At 48.9% G+C, this 22,233-nt stretch overlaps 1 protein-coding gene across 2 annotated transcripts in view; it reads left to right on the top strand.

Annotated features, from left to right (window-relative positions):
* NPTN (neuroplastin) overlaps positions 1-22,233 on the top strand; it is a 46,656-nt gene that overhangs the window by 23,195 nt on the left and 1,228 nt on the right. The window contains exons 2-7 of one of the 2 annotated variants that reach the window (XM_039382871.1): positions 3,243-3,411; positions 6,019-6,113; positions 12,109-12,242; positions 13,077-13,350; positions 21,568-21,577; positions 21,945-22,018. In XM_039382871.1, coding sequence (XP_039238805.1) covers positions 3,243-3,411; positions 6,019-6,113; positions 12,109-12,242; positions 13,077-13,350; positions 21,568-21,577; positions 21,945-22,005 — 743 coding nt within the window. In that variant the 3' untranslated portion in view covers positions 22,006-22,018. Of the gene's footprint in view, positions 1-3,242; positions 3,412-6,018; positions 6,114-12,108; positions 12,243-13,076; positions 13,351-21,555; positions 21,578-21,944; positions 22,019-22,233 lie in introns of both variants that reach the window. The other variant, XM_027723696.2, reaches the window with a different exon arrangement.

Below are 22,233 nucleotides of genomic sequence, written 5' to 3'. Positions count from 1 at the left end.
GAGGTCCCAAAGGACTTGGATTGCTTGCATGACCTACAGCAGCAAGAGCCTGTAATCTTAGGGAATGAAACTACCTTGAGATAAAGCCCAGAAATTTGTCTTCTAGGAAGTGATGTCTCCTGGAAATCCCCCTGCCCTGTCCAGACCTGTGGGGTCTCTGGAGAGTGGTGGGTCCTGAGCTCCTCTGGCTGTGTCCAGCCAGCTGGAGTGACCTGCTGAGGGAGAAAATCCTTTTCATATGCAAAGCCAACCCTTGGGAATGAGTTGCTGTGAGTTTTCCATATGCAAAGTGGGTTTTCCCCTCTCTCAGGCCATTGGTACTAACCTGCTCCAGGGACCTGGAGCTTAACCTTCATCTTCCTCCCCAGTTAACTCCTTGTTGCATCTGGTGTTACTAATTCAGGAATGTGTGTGGTGACTTCCTTGCCAAGTGCCTTGTGCCCAGGATAATTCTGCTTTCGTGGTGGGGCAAATGTTGAATCAAATACTTTAATGCCTTTGCTCTGTAATGTTGTGTATGATAAGAGATCTGACCTGCTGCTGCTTGGGAAAGACCCCGTGGACATCCAGCTCCTGCCTGGAAACAGAGATAAGGTGGGAGAGAGTTTCCAAGGAGGTTGGAGACCTGGAGACCATCTTATCTGAGCCTGCCCAAATTGTCTCAGCTGCTCTGTTGTGTGTCTGAACACAATTTGCCTTTGAAGTGGGAATTGTCTCACTAAACAGTTGGAATTTCCAGTTAATAGTGGCCACTTTGCTGCTGCCAATATTTGACCCCAGCATTGCTGAAGGGAAAGGTCCAGTGTCTCAAAGAGCACAACCTCCACCCCGTCCTTGGAAGATCTCGAGTGCAGCTTGATTTTTAAAATTTAGCACCCAAGAACTCCTGTCTGCCTTCTGCCTCATTCCTAAACTGGAACATGAGTTTCACTTATTGGGCTTTCTTTAGTTGGTTTGCTTGGTTTTTAACTTTGAAAGCTGGTCTTACATAAAATGGGCAGTTTAAGTCGTGTAAAAAGTGACTCTTGTAGGTGAACACCTTCCTCTGGATGTCACCATCCCAGCAGTATTCCAGTTGCAGCTTGTCTCCTGGAATTAAATCAGGCTAGGAATGCCTGATAGCTTTTTTTATAAACAAAATACCATAAATGCAGGTAAAGGTGAATGTGAGACTGCAGTTGCCTTTCATTTTCCTAAACTAAAACTAAAGAAGTTGCAAGTCAGACACCGAATTACTGTTTCAAACACAGTGCTGACAATATTTCCATTGCTCTGTATTTTTCTGGGAGTGCAAATGAGCTTTTTGTTGGGGATGGAAAAGCACTCAGGGCAGTCCAGTGATATGGCTGTGACACAACAGCTTTGTACTGGAGGACCCAAAGAGATCCTTGCAAGGATGAAATCCCCTGGGTGGGAGGAAGGAGGCAGAAACACAGTTAAAAATGTGTGATAAGAGCAAAATGTCTGTGGGAAGAGTCAAACCCCTTCTGTTCCTGCAGTACCTGCCAGTGTTTCTGCAGGTAAATACCAGTCCTGGGTTTAAATAGCTGTGGAAAGGAGGACTTCTCAAAAAAAACCCAGCCTGCTGGAGAAGGGATGCACAGGACTGGAATGCTCCATCAGGTTATTGGCAGGTGGATATTATTTCTCCCTGCCTCTCTGGCAGGACAGAGGAATGTCTGTGTTGGGAATTGTGATGTTTCTGACACAACCAGTATTTTCCATCCCCCTCGTTCTGTTTCATAACTTGCATTCCAAGTGCTTTGCAGATGAGCAGCCAAAAGACTACATGGATACAACTAAACTTACTCTCCAAATGGTTACCACAAGGTGTAGCAGAGTTTACAGGATTCAAACTCCTTTGGCTTGCAGAAATCATGAAGGTCTTGGTTACTGACCCGCTGCCTCACCTCCTGCCCGGAGCGGGGAGAGGCAGCTCCTGCATCCAGAGGGGCTGGTGCTGCCAACCCTGGTCATGGTCAGAGAAATGAGCAGCTGGCAGCAGCCACCTCTTGGGAATCCATTTCACCCTTTAAAGTAAGGAAATAAATCCAAGGCTGAAGGCACAGCAGCACCTGAACAGCAGAGACCCCGTAGTCTTGGCCTCTAGTCCAAGCTGAAACCAGAGCCACTGTTAAATTAGGTACTTTTTGAAGACTAACAGCAAGAATTCTTAATTTCTTTTAAGCTCTGTCATCCTGTGTTAGGTGGTTTTTTTACAGAATACTTGGAACCAGATGTGAGCCATGAGACCTTCCATAGAAAGGTCTTTTTTCCAAGTTTGGGAAGAAACTTGTCTCTGACTGTGCCAAAAGGTCACCAGCCGTATTTGTCAGTGAGTGAGAGCCATCTGCATGATTTTAAGCACATGTGGCCATCAAATGTAAGGACAGTGCCCTCATACTAATTTGAACACTTCTGAAAGGCTTTCCCCTAAAAAAAAAAAAAAAGTGAATTTGCTGTTACCAGGTAAGATTGTGAAGTGGAACAGCCTGGGTTCTGTTCCCAGCAAAGTGAGTAACTCCTGGGGTCTGTTTATGCACTGAGGCTCCTTTTTTCCCCCCCTTCATTAATGTTTATGTTTAAGGTTACTTTAGAGATGAAATAAGTCCAACTCTAACACGCTGTGTAAGGGCTGCTTTCAGCCACTCCTCACCAGGCTCTGCCTTACCCACGCTGGGTGTTGGCCCCGTTTCAGACACCGTGGAAGTTGGGCTCTTTGAAATCTCTTGTGTGCACAGGATATTTTCCATAGGTAGACTTTAGTCTGTTTGCAGGGGGAAATCCAAAAATATTATTCAGAAGTCTTAAGTTTGAGGGCTGTTCTGTATAGAAAATGGGTTTGGTTTAAACCTCAAAGTAGAGGAATCAAAGTAACAACCAGAAAGAAACCTCTGGAGGACAAGCTGGTCTCATGTACACTCACAGGACATGTGTTCTCCCGTGTTATGGTCAGTAATGTGCAAAAAATCATTAATGGTGTCACCTAGAAACCTGTAGCAATGTGAATATTAGAGTAAACCATCTAAATAACTCTCTTCTTCCCCTCCAGGAGTGCTGATCCCTAAGGTGTTGCCTTCACTAGTGGTCGGCTGTTTATTGTGGCTTTCTCGCTGTCTCCCAACTAGTGCAGTGACATTCCTTGTGTAGTCTCTTTCCCTTCCCAATTCCCCTCTGGATTTTAGACTAGCGTGGCAGTGCCTGGGGAAGGTGAGTTGCTATGTGCTGTCCCCTCGTTTCAGAGCCCCGGATCAACGCCAGCGAGGATGTGGTGCTCCACGTCTCCGGGGTGGCCGTCACGTTGCAGTGCAACCTCACCACCAGCCCCAGCCCCCTCACCGCCAGCTACTGGGTGAAGAACGGGGAGGAGATCCCAGGCACTAGGAGAACCTCCAACACTACAGAGTACAAGTGAGTCCCTTGGGAATAACCTTCCTGTTCCACTGGAGAACGCCAGGCTGGCAGACCGGTGGCTTTGGAGCAGGCGATGAGGGGTTGGGTTCCAGGGTATCTAAAGCCTGGATTATTCTGGATCTTGCAATCTGAACTCATTTAGCTCCTCTCTGGGGCACAGACACACAGGGGAGTTTTCTTCCCTGCGTGAAGATGGATCCGGTGCATGTCTGTGCCATGCAGGGAGGTGCAGCACACAAATCACTGCTGAGGTGGGCTGGTTTAGTCATCTCCTGGCCTTGGGGGATGAGAGAGGGTGATCTCAGAGTTGTTAGTGAAGGTTGTCAGACCACTGCTATGGAATGGTCCCACATCTTGACCGAACCACCTCACTTGTGCCTCTGGGCTGTCGGTGCATCCTCACCCTCAGCACTGACCTGTTCCCTGGCTCTGTCCCTTCCATCCAAGGCTGAGGGAACAGACCCTGCACAGCCACCTCCCTTGTTTCACTGGAGCTCGCACAGAGCACAAATCCATGGAGGGTTTCCATATTCCTGGAAAGGGACTTCCTTGCCGTGGAGTTGCTGAGAGCACATGGAGCTCCCTCAGTGATGCCCTCAGAGATCTGTTCTGAGTGTGTGAATTTCTTTTGTATTTTCTTCTTTCCACCCATTCTCTTCCCTTGCTGCCAGCATGGACAGCAAATACAGCTCTCAGTTCAGTGTTAGGCCAAGATGAAGAGCACTTGAGGAATGTTTTTAACCACTGCTGGGAACTTGGCCTCAACTAAATAACTCAGCTACCTGATTTCTGTCTCTGGGGTGGCTCTTTACCCACCCTGATGTTGTTCACTGGCACAGGATTAAGAAATGCTCAAGGTTTTCATTGCCTTTCATCCCCGGGATTATGGAAGTTGGGTTTAATTCTGGCAAATGTGTATTTTCCCTTTTCCTCTTTAGCTCACTTTGCATTACCTGTTTCATTTTGCAGTTTAAAAAATCATCTCACTTACTTCCATAATTACATCCTGTTACTTCCTCAATGCAGTGTTTAGCACTGGCCTTGAGTTTTAAAGGCTCTGCTTTCTTATCTGGCAATTAACTTGATGAGCAGTTTGGTCCAAAAGCACCAGTTTGAGTGGTGCAAAAGGCACTTTGTGCACTTTGTTATCCAGGAAACTTAAGGATTGAGGCTGACTTCCCTGTAATATGTTCCAAGACATTTTTTCCTTCAGAATTCCTCTGCAGAGGGAGGATTAAGCTTGGCTTCAGTTTTAACTTCCTGGATAAGAATGTAGTAAAGTGGGCTAAAGACAGTCACTGTGTTCCCAGGGAATGGAGGGGTTGTAGGAGCACACTGAAATCCCAGGGACAGCTGGAGAAATCAGTAGATTTACATTTGCAAAACAGATCTTGATTTCCTGATCACTTTGAAGCTGCTTTACTGCACGTTGGGGTTTCAGGCTTTCCATGGTGTTCTGTTCTTGCGTTTGATCTGATCGGTAACTTCTGCTTTGATTTGGTTACTTTTGAAATCAGAAGTACCAAATTCTCACAGTGAGGATCCAGGCCAGCAGCGTCAACGTGGCTGTGGTTAAAAGAGGATATTTAGCTCCACCATCCATCTATGTGCTTGGTTAATCTTTTGCTTTCTATTTATTTCCCTTACAAACTTCCAGGTTATTGATTTTTCAGTCATTAGTGTGTTGGTTTGCTGTGAGATGTGGTTGGTACTTGGAAGTTCAGTGTTGACCATCCAGGAAGCTTCAGAACTTAGAGGTGAAACTACTTCCCTTAAAACCCCTGCTTCACACAACGTTGGAAATTGAATATATCTTTCCTGATTCTCATTCAGACTCGATGTAGCTGCTCCTGCTGGAAGGCAGTTGTTGGCTAAACAAACTTGTCTGTCTTGAAAACTTTGCAGCTGTATCAGTTTACCCTTCTTTAATGATTGATGGTAATAATACCCCAGTGCCACTGTTGTAGCATCACACTTTGCAAAGCAGCCTGTGTGGAACTGAAAGAATTCAGTGTCTTACTTATTTCCCCTCACTTTTAAACATTGACTGATAAAAAAAGCAGTGGTCAGAGTGTGATTATTTAACTGTTAAGGCCCTGAATGCACTTGGGGAGTTGCTTATCTGAAAGAGGCATTAACTTTGTAAGAGACTTTAGACCTTCGCCAGCAACTCTGGAAAGTAAGTGCTGTAAACACTCAGAGGACTGTGTTGAACTGAGCAGCTTTTTCCGTGTGTCTGAGCAGTTTCCATGTGTAATTAAATGGTTTTATTGCAGGGTTGCTGTTCAGCTGCATGCTGTTTGCTTAGGGGTTTAAAAAATTAATAAAAATAAAAGAAAGCCAAGAAGCCTTTTGGTAAAGGGAGGGAGGGATGGGGACAAGAGCTCTGCCTTAGGCTGGGCTCAGAGGGGGTCGTGCCTGCCTACCTAGGCCACTGACTGGAGGAGGGCTTGCTCCAAACGAGCTGCAGTGCACAATTAACAGGCGTTAATTGAGTTAACAGTGTGAAATCCAGTGAAAAGATCAAAGTCTGGGGGGGGGGGACTAAATCCTGTTGCCAGGTCGTGTTTCCGGGCTCTTACACGTGTTCTCTCCTGTCTGCAGGATCGCGAAGGCCAGAGCGGAAGAGTCGGGGGAATACTTGTGTGTGTTTGTGTTTTCCAACTCTCCTGTAGCCAACGCCACTATAGAAGTGAGAGGTACTCCTGGCTTTGTCTCTTTTGTCTCCTCTCCCTGAAAATGCCATTTCTCTGCCACTTGGGCTCTGTACAAGAGAGTGAACTCAGGAGGCCTTTCCTCGTGACACGGAGCCCGTGGTCAAACCTGGATCAACAATACAGTTTGTTATAAATAATAATTTGTTATGATACACAATAATTAGAATTCCAAGGGAAAGGCTTGCACACGTTCATGGGGAAACGTCTCACAGAGATGGCAATATGACCATTGCATTTGTGGTGTACTCAGGGGATACTGCAACACCTTTCTGTCTTGTGCATCCTCTGGCATCTTTAGGACCCTAAAATTTAGGACAGAAACGGCAAAATGTGAAAGGTTTGCAGCAAGTTTTGCTGTAGTCGTTGAACAAAAGAGCAGTGTCTGGGTCATAATATGGAGGCGATTGGTAAATAGCCAATAATTTCAGCAAAAGCTGTTTTGGGAATTTCTGGTTCCTCACTGCATGGTCCTGAATCTGAGAGTAATTCATTGGTCTGTGACGTGGCAAATTCACAGCATTGTTCTCTCTCCAGAGAGCAGCATCTCTGGGACCATGCAGTCCCCTGGGGAAGGGGAGTAGTGCCATATAAATAAACAATCCTGGCTGATCTTGTACTGGTTTTCTGTCTTGATGATTTAAAAGTTCTTTCCCAACAAGTTCTTGTTGGCCCAGCTAAGAAGTGTATGGGATGTGAACACACAGAAATGGGCTGTTAGTGATTAAAACTGTATTTATCTCTAAAAATAATTACTGCCTTGCTTAGAGCAGTTTGAATTCCAGCACATTGTGCTTCTGGTGAGCTTCATCTGGGTGTTCAAGGTACACCCAAGGTTGTAGGGGGGGCTATTTTCCTTTATTTTTTTTTTAATCTCATTCTATTCTTCTGCTCTAATTGCTAAATCTTCTAATATTACCTTAATTAAAATCTTAAGTTCTTACTTCCTTCTCTAGGCTGCTTTAGGTGACACACCACTTCTGGAGGCAGGAAAAATAACTTTGGGAACAGAGTAAGACCTTTTCCAGCTCTCTAGAACGTCTCCAAAGATCTTTTGGGAATATTTGCCTCAGGGTTTGGCCCTGCCTGCCACCAACAGAACTTGGCAGGGGAGGGGTTGCAGGGATGTGGGGTTTAACATTGTGGAAAGAAGAGCCAGTCATGTGATTGAAGTGCAACAAGAACTAATCCTGCTAACGTTTCACATACCTGAAGTACATGAGCGGCCCTCAGTTAGAAGGCAGTGACTCCAGCAGCACTTTTGGGAGGCTTTACCCCTCCAGAGTCCTCAGCTGCCACAATTCCAGGCCTCAGTAACCCTGTTTTCCAGCTCTTCTTTACAGCAAGAGTGGCTGATGTGCCTTGAATTCCTCCTTGGCAGGGAGAAGAACCAGGGCTTGTCTGGGGTGGGAAGTACCTGCTCAAGCTTTATGCCAAGCAAACTGGGAATTGGAGCACATGGACACTTTTTAACTGGAAAGATGCTTTCCTTCTAACTCCTGTTCCTTGGAAACTTGAGGAGTGACAAACTGGGATGCATTTAAAGCACGAGGCAGATGTGATGGACAGTGAGACACGACTCTTGTTTGCCCCTGCAGATGCTGTGGTTTAGTACTTACCTGCAGGTGTGGTGTTTGTGGTTAAGCAGCTGAAGACAAGTTTAATTGCTCATTGTAATTGTGGTGCAGTTTCATCTGTTGATGCACAGGGAGAAGATGGTTCTGAATACGAAAATGCCCGTGGGCCAAAAATAGTGACTTTGTGACAGCTTGTGAACAACTTCACCAAGTGCCTCGAGGCAGATGCAGCCCAGGGCATCCACTGCCATTTGCCTTCCATGTAATGCTGCCTGTTTGCCTCCACATGTCCCTGGAAGTGCTGGATGGGGCTTGGAGCAACCTGGTCTAGTGGAAGGTGCCCATGGCAGGGGGTGGGACTTGGATGAGCTTTCAGGTCCTTTCCATCCCATTCTGGGATTCTGTGATTTTTCTTGGTAGAAAAATTACTGAGGCAGGAGCGTAACAGCAGTTGGAAATATTGGGGTTTAATGGCACTCTCTGATGCTGTTCTTTGAATTCCAAGTCTGGCTTCCCTCATCCAGCTTTTGGATGAAGCATCTGGTGGAGACTTTGAGTGTTCTTGCTCAGATCCTCAGAGCTTTGGGGGCACTGTGGGAGTGCAGCTCTGAGCCTGAAAGAACAGGCTGAGCAAATGCTGATACTGGGAAAGTTCTGCCTTGGAATAGGGATCTTCTCCCACGTTTTCTGTGGGACTGTTGCACGGAAGCAGGTTATTCTGGCAGGAGCAGTGGGGATGACCCTGCCAGGCCCTGGCCAAGGGCACTTTGCCACCTCCTCCCCACCTGGAAGTGGATGTCTGTAGTTGCTCCATTGCCACACTGTAGAAGACCCTGTTTTGCTTTTTTGCTTTTTGTTGGGAGGTTGGAGCTCTGGAGAATGAAGATTAAAAGAAAGAAAAGGAATGAAATGCAACCCTGAAGAATTCTGCCTCTGCAGTGTTCCTGCTCTTACCGGGATCTTGGGAGAAGGTGTGAGAGCAAACAAGTTTCTGTCTGTCTGTCACAGAGCAGCCGGGAGAGCCTGGGGAAGGACATTCCTGCAGTTCCCTCGGGCTGCCCAGGGGTAGCACAAGCATCAAGGAAGATCCTGGATTATGTACCATAACTGAGAGGGCATCTCTTCTCTCTGCCCTGCCTTCCCATCCCAGGCTCCCTTTTCTCCATGTCCAGAGCTGTATCATTCCTCCTCCTCTGAGGCCTTTGTGCCATTCTCTCATCAAGGGACTCTTTGACTCCCCCCGCTCACTTTGCACTTTTCTGTTCCTCTCACTTGCTCTTGGGCTGGACTCCTGGCTGTCTTAGGAAACCTCTGCTGCAGCCTCACCTCTGTACCAGAAATTAATCAAGAAATGGGACACTCTTGGCAGAGCTGGACCTTGGAGTGATCCAAGAAAATCCACATCAGGTTCTCCCTTCTCGCTGCACCTTTGCTGTCTTCGCTCTGTGCCCAGACTACAAAGGGAGACAGGGATTAGGATCATAATGCAGGGAAACAAATCTTCCAGAGCCCTTTTACAGGTCACCCATAAGACATAAGAGTTTTTATTGCAGGAGTATTTTTAGGTGCTTTTGCCCTTGCTTTAATTTTGTCTGTTAATGGGAAACTTGAAGGGGTTTTGTTAACTGGGACATGGTTTGGAGGTGTTACACATATTAGTTCAACTCTCCTTTTTGGCAGTACAATAGCTTGAAAATACCTGGAAATTAAGGGCTGAATGCCTCCTGTATATCAAGTACCCTTTAACAAGGCAAGCCCCCCTCTTTTCAGGGCTGTATTGAAAGCAAACCATTCAGAAAGCAGCTGCACAGTGTGTTTTGTGCCTGTTGGGGACCTGGAGCATGGAAGCCCAGTGTTTACTCTGGCACAAACCCTCCTTTCTCTTATGATTTGGTTTAAAACTATCAAAATGCTGCATATCAAAAGTTCCTCTTGTGTCAAGAATCCCTGAATGCGTGTTTATTTTGCCTTCTTTTTGGTAGCAGTTAATTTAAATTAGCTCTGCCTCTTTTTGCTCTTCCATGTGCTGTTCCAAGGAAACCTTCAGTATCTTTCCAGTGTCACAGTGCAGGAGTTTCACCAGGGGCAGTGTCTGGGTTTCAGTGGTGCAGGAGCTGACAGAGCAGGTTGTGTCCACGTCTGAACAGAGATGGGGATTCTGCTGCCTGAAAGCTGGAGTGAAATCCAACCCCTTCCTGAACAACACCTGCCTCATTCTGGCCTTTATCTGGCACCAGAGTAGAATGGTTTGAGGAATAATCCTGCCTTGAAAAGCTTCTCAGGAAAACACGACTCCCTGCTAAAGCTGTGACTGGGGTTTGCTGCAGGGATAGTGGGAGAGCAGAACACAGTCTGGGAGAGGAAATGCTGCATTAATGTCTCGCTGGGTAGCACCATGCCCTGAATCATCAGTACTGCACTGGGGCTCCCCTCTGACTGCCTACAGAAATAGTGCCTGTCCCAGCAGAGCCAGGGAGGAGCAGGAGGTATTCTTGGCACTTGTGCTCCGCTGGGATAACCCTTCGGAGATGGCCTCTCCTTACAGTGTCGCTGTCTGTGGGCTGTAGGAGACTCTAGGTCACCCTGCAGTACAAGTTGAGGTGCCCTAGAAAGCCTTCCCTCTTTCTCTCCCCCCCTCTTTCCCAACCAGCAGCTAACACAAAGTGGGCCAGCTGTGCCTGCTGCCTCCCCTGGCCCCTTCTCCCGGCACGGATCTGCTGCCGAGGGATGGCCCTGGAAACCCAAGTGCTGGCACATGGAGCCTGTGTGGGGCTGTAGCTCCAAAGTGATGAATCCTGTTGCTGCTTCTCCCCTTGGGGTCATTTGCAGTCCCTTTTGGCAGCCCAGGTCTGGGATCATTGCCTTGTCACCACATGTCTCTTGTGCTCCCACTGGCCTCTCGTGTTCCTGAGGCTGGAGGAGATCCCTGCTTGTCATCCTCAGGGAAGCAAAAACCACAGGGAGGTCACTGGGCTCACCCAGTTCCTGCCTGAAGGAGAACTTCCTTGGCACCTTTCAGCAGGCCATGAGATGAAATTCCCTTCCTGAACCATCATTGTTTGGAATAAGTGTTATTTTCCTCCCTGGGGCTGCAGGCAGGTGCACATCAGTGCTTGGGGTCCTGAAGTCACACAGCACACACAACCCCAAAGCTCATTTATTTTCTGCTTGAAGACCTCCAGCTCAAACCCTTGATTTCCTCCGGGTGTCACTGCCCCTTGCAGGCACGGGTGGTGTGTGATCACCTGGAGGTGTGGAATGGCCTTGCCTTCCCTGCTTCCTTCAGTTTCTGTACCTGGCAGCTGCTTTCTGCACAAGACCAGAGAATTGTTTGGATCTGGTGTCTTCATTCAGTTCAGGTTTTATGTCTCTCAAAGTATTTTTATGTTTGATGTGGATACATTTTAGGTGTCACTTTTCTTAAGGATAAATAAAACCCCTTGGTTTTGTCCTTGGCCTTGTTCTTACCTATCGTAGTTATGGTTGGCATCATCTGTAATTAATTTTCTGGCACCTGTCTTAGCTTCACCCTTTGGTCAGAACTCCTGCAGAGCTCAGGGGCGTATTGGGAATCCTGTTGGAATTCCCAGAGGCACTTGGAGAAAGCCTGGGTCGATGCACCCATCTCCTATGGTGTCTTTGCAGGTGAACACACACGCACAGGAGCACTGTAGCTCAGGTGTTCTTACAGCCTTTTTTGTTTATTTTGATAATGTTGTGAGAGGCACAGTTAATCAACTGCATCACTGCTAAGAAGATTCCAAGGCACGGGATGCTTCCTGCATTTCAAACCCCTGGGCTTTGAAATATGACAATATTAAGCACTTCAGCTTGCCAAGCAATTTCCCAAAGAGCTGTAATTTTTGGGACGAGCAGGTTCAGCTGATGTCTGGTTGCACAAGATGGTTTGTTCACTTTGATCAGAACTGTGAAATCTGCTCCGTTATTTCAGCTGCAGGTGCTCCCCCTGTACCTGTCTGCAGGGGGGACCTGCTAGTGGGGAAAGGAACACTCCTTGGAAGGAATTCTGGTGCCTGGGGGTCTTTTCCTGGAGCACCCAGCCTGGCCTTTGACTGGATTATCAGATCAGTGTCCTGCCATCACACAGCAGGCCACGTGTGCCGTAATTAGCGGGCTGGAGGGCTTTAAAGGTGGTCACTGCGGCCCCAGAACCATCTGCTCCGGCCAAGGTTCAGCTCAGGCGCTGCACTGATCCAGCCTAATCTCTCGTGAGGTTTTAGGGCTGCTCTGATAAACAGAGAAGTAAAATCACAATTTTCCCTCGCAAAGACAGGCTCGGTGTGGGAAAGGAACAGCTTCCAGGGAGCTGGAAAACTTGTTTTTTTGTCCGTATGATTGAAATAACTCTCTTTGCGTTTACAAGCTGCTCCTTTGTTTTGTAGCCACTCCCGACATCACCGGGCACAAGCGAAGTGAGAACAAGAACGAGGGGCAGGAGGCCCTCATGTACTGCAAGTCCGTGGGCTTCCCCCACCCCGAGTGGGTCTGGCGCAAGAAGGTCAATGGAGTGTTTGAGGTAAGAGGAGTGGGGGGGCCAGGCACGCACCCACCTGCCAAGATCCCTGGGAGGAGGGAAACCAGCACCCTGGCTTTAGGGATGTGCTGCTGGAGCCTCATAACTTTGTAAAATGCGGCTCCTCAGAAGTCTGATCCGTCAGTGAGTGAAGGCAGCAGTGGGGATGGATGGATGGATAAAAGATGCATATTTGTGGTATTGGGGTGTGAACAGAGCTGCTCATGGCATTGCTGGTCAGTAGTGTTCAGGGTATCTGCTGCAAACTGCAAGATCTGAGTTATGAAATATGATTTAAATCTGCATTTGGCTATAAATTCCTCCAAGTTTTCCAGCTTAACTGGTTGAGCTCACAAGACTCAGTATGAGGAGGTGGCAGTGATCTCTATTAGTGTTCAAGTGAGCATATTTTTTCCATGTAGCAACTGCTGCAGTGAGCAGGAAAATGTGACCAGCAATGGGAATAGCAGAGAAGCTGGAAGTTGCTAAACCCTTTGGCTTTTCTGTCGCTGCATGATCTGCCAGAGAGGCAGCAATTGGAGGGATGGCTGAATAAAAAATGTTAAGCAAGTAACAGGATGGGATGATTGTTCACTGCCAAGTGTGAGCTCAAATTCCTGTGGGATGGTGCTGTATGTGCCCGTGTGCTGGGAGTGCTCAGAGATGGTGGTGACGTGCAGGGTTCCCTTCGTGGTATTTTTTGGTGGTGTTCTGAAGCACAGCTCCCTTTAGAGAGAGAATAAACACCAGCTGTGGGCTTCTCCCTCAAAGCTCTTCCAGTTCCATGACACACAAACCAAAGGCTCTTGCTCTTTTCCACCCTTCTCCTTTCGCCAGGACATCAACAACTCCTCCGGCAGGTTCTTTATTTCCAACAAGGAGAACTACACCGAGCTCAGCATCACAAACCTGCAGATCAACGAGGACCCCGGCGAGTACCAGTGCAACGCCACCAACCAGGTGGGCTCCGTGTCGGTCACGACCATCCTGCGCGTGCGCAGCCACCTGGCCCCGCTGTGGCCCTTCCTGGGCATCCTGGCAGAGATCGTCATCCTCGTGGTCATCATCGTCATCTACGAGAAGAGGAAGCGGCCGGACGAGGTGCCGGACGGTAAGTCTGCCCAGCGCCGCCACTGAGCACGGAGCACGAGGAGCAAGGGAAGAGAACCTGTGGGAGCACAACGGAGTGGGGCCTTGGGGCAGGAAGGACCAGCAGCCCAGTTTGCCCAGCTCCAAGCGCTTTGCTTTCTCATCTGTTCCTTCTCCAGGCATAAAGCCCAGAGGGTCACAACACTGGATTTTCCAGAGATCTCAGACCATGGGGTGGGAGGGGGGGTTATTAATATCTCTGAAGCTTTTTTTGCACAAGGGATCTGGTGCTCCCGTTGCTTTCCTGCTGTGGTAGCCCTGGGAAATCCTGCCTGTCGGCCCTAAGGAGCGTAGGGCAGCACAGGGGGAGAGCTGGAAGCCACTATTCCATGATGGGTAGCGACTCCCTCTTCCATGTGGCGTCCAGGTCAGACACTGGGCAGGTTCTGTAAGGAAACATTACACTTAAAACTAAGGAATTATTACATTTCAAGGGATTGGGACTGCAGAGATACTTCAAAACTGAAATGTTCTCAGAGTTCAGAGGGGTGGGGGAGGGCTCTTACTCTGCTGTGTAGCTGAATTTGTATTTAAGGAATGCTCTGGAAACCATATCTAGTAGTTATAGCCACTGAGTTAGATTTTATTAAGATCAGGCTTTTATTATCAGGTTTAATGGTAGCAATAATTAGTTAAACTGTGTTTGGTACATAAAAATAGTAACTTTCATCTTTGGGCTTCTTCTGCACACCTTCCTCTTCAGAGATCAGAGAAGGGGCAGTTTGAGGCTGAGTATTTGCAAGAACCATGCTGAGGACAGGCTTTAATGTGCTACTAGCTGCTTACTACAGTGTGTAATGAGAACCTCCCCAAGGACTCCTTGGGAGGAGCAGCTGGAACGTCATCGTGCTGTAGGAACGTGAGATGTCCAAGCAATGGAGCAGGTGCTTCAGAGCCCATGGAGGGACCAGTACAGGCAGCACTGAGCCCTCAGCACCTTCCTGGGCTGGCCAGGCCCTCCGAGTGGGAGATGATTCCCAAGGCAGCTGGGTGTGGATGGCACAGCCAGGACACGCTGTCGTGGAGCTGCGTGAGGGACTGATCCCAGCACAGCGGGGTGTTTGCCTTTAGGATGGGAATAGAGGTGTGAGACAGGGATCTGTGTGTGAAGTGGGGGCAGAACCACCTTCACGGGGCTTCACGTGTCTCAGAGCACGAGGAGAGAAGCTGGTGAAACAGATAACAAATGGTAACAGTGGGAGAACAGCTGGGGCTTGGATCACTCCTGGGGAACACCAAAACTGGCTGAAGTAGTGCCTACCTAGAGCAAACCAGCTTCTGGTTGTCACCACTGAGTAGCACTTACTAACTGCTTACAGAGCATGTGTGGGGACTGCTCTGGGTGTGCAGCCAACCAGTTACACGGCAGTGCATGTTCCTGTGCATAACTAACAGCTTCCCAGGCACCAAGGGGGCTGTGCTGCCCACGGCCTGGCCTCAGAGCAGCCCCAGCCAGCCCGGAAAACTTGGAAAGGACCATTTTCATGTTCTCTTGCACCTCCCCTCCGTGTTGGTGACTCTTCAGAGTTTCCTGCATTCAGAATTTCATTTGATGAAGTTTCACAAGGACCCAAACAAGGTATCAGTAATTTGATATGTCAGCATTCCCTGCAAGAAGCACCAAATGAACTGAATCCCACAGGAATTGGCTTTGACTTGACCAAATCATAGCACAGCCACTGTGGAGGTGTGGTAAGGCTGGAGGTGCAGAGTTCACTGCCTGTTTGTTGCCAAGGCTGAGTTTTCCTGGCTGGTCTGGTCATTCCTCAGGTGCCCAAGGGATCCAGGCCCATCATCTCCCATGGAGCTGTCCATGATGATGAGCCCAGGAACTGAGGTTACTACATGGCTTTCTTGGGCAGCTAAACCCAGAGCCCTGGAGAGTGACACACCTCCGGGGGGGACAGACATTCTCCCTGTCCACCTTCCCAGAGGACAAAATCCATGCTGGATGTCACAGTCTGTACCTGTGTATTAGGTTTGCTTGGATGAAGGGACACAATTGGCATAACGCTGACTTGAGTCCTGCATTCCTTGGATACTCTTGCATTGAAGCTTTCCATGGTGCTGTGGTGGGAAACGCCCCGTGAGCGGGGCACTCACGAGTGCACACGTGGGAAATCGCCGGGAGCCTGCTGATTTCCACACGGGGACGTTTGAATTGGTTATCCTTGATTTTATTATTTTCGAGACATGGTTACGAAATGCCAAAGTTAATGTTGGAATGCAGTGGCCTGCTTTAGCGTTTGGAATTTCAACTCCCTGCTTCCCAAGTCACACCTCCTCCTCCTCCGCGTGCCGCAGTGAGCCCGAGCAGGATCGGCAGCGAGCCCGTGGCTGAGGCAGCAGCTCGGGCACGGGATGAGGCCGAACAGCACATCCCCTCCCAGCAGTGGGGCAGCAGCCAGGATCCCTCTCAACTGGCTGTTCAAAGCTCTGTAGTTTTGGGTGTGATGTGCTCGGCTTTTAAGGGTTGTGGTCACGGCAGAGCTTCACGTGAAGCTGCTGCAGCAATGACTGAGCTGTTCGTGCCCTTCCTGCTGGGGTGTGAATTTTCTCCTTGGTCCACTCCAGATTTAGACACTGAGATTCCTTCATATTCCACCCTCATCACCCCATCTTCCAATGGCAGGATAACTCTGGGCCTCCCTGAGTCACCAGCTCTCTCTGCTGTCCTTCCTTAGCTCTGCCAGGGCAGGGAGCAGCAGCCCAGCTCCCGCAGGCAGGTTTGAGGATGGATGGCCACTTGGGAGCCCTGCCCACTGGATCCTTATTGCTGGGCTGGGCACGTCCTCCTGCTGCAGGATGACTCCTGCAGATCAGGTGGCTGCTCCCTGTAAAGAACTGGAGTGTTGGGGTGCAGGTGTTGTACCTGTGGTGTCTCCCCCCCCTCCCCGGGTGCCTCCCACCTCCACTCAGGAATCCTCTGAGAAGATCTCAGCTGGAATTTCTGCACACATTAGTGCAAAGATGGCTCGTTCGGGCCACCTGTAAAGGGTTGTTTTAAACATTTGGGAGAAAACCAAATGCTAAATGCGGTCACTTCCCCCTTATGCTGGAAAATCAGAGGCTTTTGGAGCTGGAGGAGCTATTCAAGGGACAGCTGAAGCACCCTCAGCTCCTGGCTGGGGCAGTGCAGGATGGATGCAGCTGAGCTGTGTTGTCTTGGATCCTGATGGGAGCTTCAGGTGCCCACGCTGAGCTCTCCTCATGCCTTGTCCCAGTGTTTTTAGGGCTGGCTCAGTTCAGCCTACACAAGTGACAGTGCTCAGGGTGTGCTGTGGGCCCCTGGGATGAGACCAGCCTGGGGGATGTGACTGGCTGGAGAGAAATGTTCTCTCTGGGGGAGAGACTTCTCGGGTATCTGGGATGCTTTCCAAAAGTGCCTGGGGACCCTGCCTGGCCAGCCCAAACAGCCAGTTGAATTAATTCCCTTACCCCTCTCATCTCCATGTTCTGAAGGCTCCAGCTGACCTGGCTCAGTGTCCCAACTGCCCCGTTCCCTGGGGGCTGGGGAGGGTGACAAATATCCTGGGTACAGCTGGAGTTCTCCATTCACTGTGGAGCGAGGCTTTAAGGGTTTTAGAGTTTGGGGGAACAAGGGCTGGTGTTACAAGACACTTCCCCAATGGAAAATGTGTTCCCTCTGCCTGGAAGAGCAGGGCCAGTCGTTTAACTTTGGCATTTCCTGACTGCAGGTGTTGGTTTTGCATGGACCTTGCTTTCTGTGTTCCGGTGAATTGCTTCTTGTGCCTCGGGGCCAGGGCTGCTCAGGAGCTCCTTTGCTAATATTTCCTCCTTCTCAGAACTCAGATTTGTGAGTTGATTCTTATTCCTGCTGCTCAAAGGAACTTTGCACCTGTGAAATCCCTATTTCCACCAAAACAGTGCAAAGATGGCATCAGGGGATGCCCGGCACAGGGTCTCCTGTGGTGCCCATGGATTAGGGGGTTCTCACCTCCCAGGGTGGGTAACCTGTGAACCCCCTCACATCCAAATCCCGAGCTGGAAGGAGGAAGGGAGGGCAGATTGCGCTTGAATCCCGCATCCTTTCAAAATGTGAGTTTTGACTTGCTTTACGTGTGGTAAAGCAACATCCAGCTCACATCCTGTTCCCAGAGATCAGCCAGGGGCTGGAAAATCCGGAGCAGGCAGAGAACATGCGGCTTCCGTGGCTTTTGGGACAGAGCTGCATGAGCCTGGCATGTGGCTGGATGCACGGCGGGAGCGGTTCCGCAGGGGCTGCTGGCACTGCTCCCAACGGGAGCGCCTGGGGCTGCCCGGGGCGAGGAAGGGAAGCGAGTGCCTTCATTCCTCGGGGTCCCGCTTGAGCTGCTTGGTGTCAGTAGGCAGAGGGAGCTCAGCCATCGTGACCTGAACGTGGTCCAGCGAGGTTTCTAAAGAAAGGGGGTTTCCTGCTGTTGTTGGATCGAATAGCCTAAAATTAGCGAAGCTGCTGGTTTAAAGGGTGTTTTCTGGGGTAAGTAGAAAGTAAAAACTCCTTGGCTACATTCCCTGTAGGAATGGGAGCAGTTTTTACTTGAAAAGCCATATTCATGATCTTTAGTCCAAAGCCATGAGGTGACTGGGTTATAACATGTCCCTTTTCATTCTTCCCCTCTCATTTCTCAGCCTAATCCAAAGACTTCCCATAAACGTTTTTCCTGGCTCTGCAGAAGCTCCATCCATATCCCCACATTCTTTCTAACCCTCTTTTGTTTTTTTCTTGACTTTCCCTGTTCCTGCTATTACTGTAAGTAATTAAAAGAAACAAGCTGTTTGCACTGCAATGGTTTACCTTGTAACAAGTTGATTTTTGTGGGTTTTTTTTTTCCCCTGTTATCCACATCTTTCTCTCCCACACCTAAAATTCATCAGGGGGAGAAAGTTGTCAGGCAGGTGCACAGTGAGACTGTAGCCATCAGCTGATCCCAGTGGGAATGGACCAGCACAGGAGCTGTGTTGTAACACAGGCTGTCACAGGCTCTGGCTGCTCCTTCTGAGCATTTGAGCTTCAACTGAACAGCAGCTGGGTTTAACAAGGCTCCGGCTCAGTGGTGGTCTGTGCAGGAAGGCTGAGGGTGGCCACTGCTGGGATAAGAACTGTCCCTGGAGCTGCTGCTCTCCCCTCCACTCTGAGCAGGTTTCTTACGGCTCAGAGAAGCTGTGGCTGCCCCACCCCTGGAAGTATCCAAGGCCAGGGTGGGGGCTTGGAGCACCCTGGTCTAGTGGAAGGTGTCCCTACCCTTAGCAGGGGGGTGGAACGAGATGGCCTCTAAGGTCTTTCCAACCCGAACTACTCTGTGATTGATTTTTAGCAAGTGTTAAAGCACGAGCCGAGACATAGAATCCCTTCAGGTGCAAAAATTGGAATCTTAGTGCTGGAAGAACCCGTTAGTGTTTCATTTTTAACTTCCTCCAGTCACAAGATGCTACCCAAGATTAAGTTGCTATTAAAAGTAAACCCTGTAGCTTCCCAAAGGCGGTGGAAGAAACTGAGCAGCATCTAAAATGCCTTATAAATTAAGGCTGGAAGTAAATGGGGAGGAGGGGGGCACAAAGCACATTCCTGTAGTGCAAGTGGAGGAGCTGAGGGAGATCTGCTTGTCATCACCTTCCAATTTTAATGCCCAGATATTTTTGCCCACAAGGACTGGTCACGTGTCAAGACAAGCAGCAGTTCGACTCTTTAGGTTCAGAAACGTGTGATTTGGGGGCGCCGGTCATCCTGTACCCACAGGAAAGGCCTGGCTGGGGGGGGGTTTGATTCCTGCATTTTCCAAACAGTGGGGTTTTTGGAGGCTGTGGATCCCCTCCAGCTGGCAGAGGGAATCCCTGCAGGAGGGGTGTAGTGTGGTCAGTGGTGGTCCCAGCTCGGCCGGGCGCACCTTCTCCGTGGCCGTCGGTGTCACTGCACCAGCGCAGGGCTTTGGCATAAAGCTTTGGGTTGTATTGATCTTGTCGGTTACTATGACTTCTTTTTTTTTTTTCCCCCCTTCAATTGCATCATACCCTTAAAAAACGGTGGTAAGTGAGAGCTCTGCATGCTTTGGAGTTTGTTTAACCTCCGCTTCAGTCTATACAACGCACAAGTCATGACCGTTAACACTCTTAAAACTTCCTCATTCACGTTCACAACTAATTTGGATTTCAGTTTGCTGTTTTTAATCTTTTCTTTAGTCTGATTTTGTACTGGTTTTTCTGTTGTTCTGTTGCCCCCTGGTTTCGCTGAGGGTTCGGTCTCTGTCTGTACTGTACTGGGGATGCTTTTCCAGCAGTTACTGGCTCACCAGGATAGCGACGCACCGAGGAATCTTCCTCGGTCTTTTTCTCTCTGTTTAGGGTATAGATGGGACAGGGACGAGTGGTGGGGATCCACCATCTCTAAGTATTCCAGTAGGCTTTTTTGTTGGATCTCTGTTAGGAAAACACCTGATGGCAACCTTTACAAATGTGAAGCTTCTTTTATTTTTTTTTTTTTTCCCTCCCAAACACAAACCTCCTGATCCGAAATGGGCATTTAAATATTTGAGCAGAGAAGGGAGAACGGTTATTTTTCTAGCGAGATCTCCACGGTGCAGTTCGATATTGCTGAAGTCCAGCCAAACAAACTCCCAAAGCTGTCGATGGTGTTTGTCAGAGCCGAGAGGAGTCTCGGGGGCAGCGCTGGGTTTGGGGCCCGGGGCTCGTCCCGCCCGGAGCGCGGAGCTCGGCCTGCTTTCAGATCCTTTGATTCCCAACAGATGTTTGTGGAAGGAAGCTGTAGATTTCCTCTACTGTGCTTTGTGTTTCAGTACCTGATGTGTCTCTGTATATCTCACTGTATATACAACAGCACATTGATGTCTGGCTGTCCTTCCTAGTCCCAGTTCTCTGTACCGTGTCCGATAGTTACTGTTGCTGGTAATGGAATTCTGTGGACACCGGTGTGTCGCTAGTCTGTTATTTTGGCTGTAAAGCTCTTGGTTTGTGGTTAGTTCTTTATTTTTTGGAGTATTTTTTGTTCCGGTCACTGTCTGTGCTAGCGGTGGCTTTGCCTCTCCGTTGCCTTGAAGGTCCAGGTGGAGTAATGTCCCCTCTTCCCGACATTACTCCTGGCGTGTGCTCATGCGGATGCCTACACTGTAAGACTGTAATTTCCATAACTGCTTCATGTGCACTAAGCACCCTTGTGGAATCCTGCTGAGAGTTTCTCAAAGACTTCCCATGAAAAATCCCTCCGGCACAAGGTGGGAACAGCAACTGTTGAGTGCCCAAACCAGCAGGGCCTGAATTGGTCCCCCCAAAATCCACCTATGGGAACGTTAACTTCCAGGATTGGTTTTTGTACTGCTGTTTAAATGCATTTCTGTTTTCTGTACTGCAGCCTGGGAGAAAGTACAGTGTTTGAGAATTCCAAAAAATAGTCCAATTGCTCCTGAAAGAGTTAATGCCAAACATTCCTCATTGGCAGATGTTTCCCCCCCAATTAAGAGCATTCTTTTGCCAAGGGACACGGGCAGCCCGTGTTCTGGAGGTGTCACAGCTCCTGACTCCTCCTGGTGATCAGATGCCACTGCCTAAGGACCACGGCTGGGGCTGGAATTGAGTGTTCCCCTTCAGTCTCCTCCTAACCTGGTCCCTTCTAATTAAACATTGAGAAAAATGGGGAGTGTAGAGGTGGTTTCATCCATGGGGGAAAATGAGTAGGGGGGGTATGTCCCTTCTGAGGTATATACCAGGAATTACCCATGAGCAGTGGAGAAATGGCTTACAAATTGAAATATGTATATTAAAAATTAAGTCAATGCAAGCAAACAACCAGCAGGATTTTACAACTGAACCGTTGGTTTGTCTCCTCATCTATTTTTTATGAGATTGAACCACTGGAACTTGGGGACAAGATGAGTCTTGACCATGTTGCACCAATCTGTCCGCTACAGTTGCAGTCCTTCATGACCAGCATTCCAAGTGTTAACTAAACCCATTGAAGCAACATACCTGCCATTAAACCCGAATCCAGAACAGTAACTCCATGACTCCTTGCACTCCCGACTGGAATGGCCTTTGATGCTGTAGATAGATCGGTTTGCTGCTCGCAGTGCGGCCGCGGCACCGGGCAAACACTGACTCTCTTTTTCTTTCCTTCCCTTGTCTCTCCTGGATCGCATCGGGATTCTTGCTGCAGATGATGAACCAGCTGGGCCAATGTAAGTGTGTTTTGAGGAAAAAAGTTCGATTTGGGCTAATCTGGGGGGTTGTGGGAGGTGACAGAACATATGATTGGTGTCACGTGTGCCAGTACGGACGGTGAGGGACACTTTGGTGTGTTGTGTGTTAGTGCTGGAGGAAAGAAAAGCAACATCTTGCTAGAAAACAAATATTGTGGTACAATACCAAGTCTGAAAGCTTTATTGTATTCAGCCACTTAAAGAGAGGAAGAGTGAAATGCTGTTTAACTAATTATGTACAAATAATTGCATATAATTATGTACAGATAAGTACAAATAATGTACATTTTTCCTGTGTTGGTGACTGATTTTGGTGCACTCCTTTATAACTTCTCTCTCTCTCCAGGAAAACCAATTCTACAAACAATCACAAAGATAAAAACTTACGCCAGAGAAACACAAATTAAAAATGCTCATCATGTAAGTATTCCCCGAGCCCTGCTGGGAGAGGGCAGGCTCAGCCCTCCCCTGGCTGTAGCGGTTGGGGCGCGGAAGCAAAGCGCGTTCCATGGATTCAAACGTTCCCGGCTGCGCGGAGGATGGCGCTGGCCTTCCTGGGAGCGCTGGGGGGCACCAAACCATTGATTGCCTAAAGCACGAGGGTGGTCGAACGCCCCACCTGCTCCAAAAACACA

This window comes from Pipra filicauda, unplaced genomic scaffold (genome assembly GCF_003945595.2).
Source record: "Pipra filicauda isolate LSUMZ 115617 unplaced genomic scaffold, ASM394559v2 scaffold287_size946512_pilon, whole genome shotgun sequence".
NCBI classification, from domain to species: Eukaryota; Metazoa; Chordata; class Aves; order Passeriformes; family Pipridae; genus Pipra; species Pipra filicauda.
Note: the sequence above shows the minus strand (reverse complement) of the source record. Positions and strands in the feature narration are given on the sequence as shown.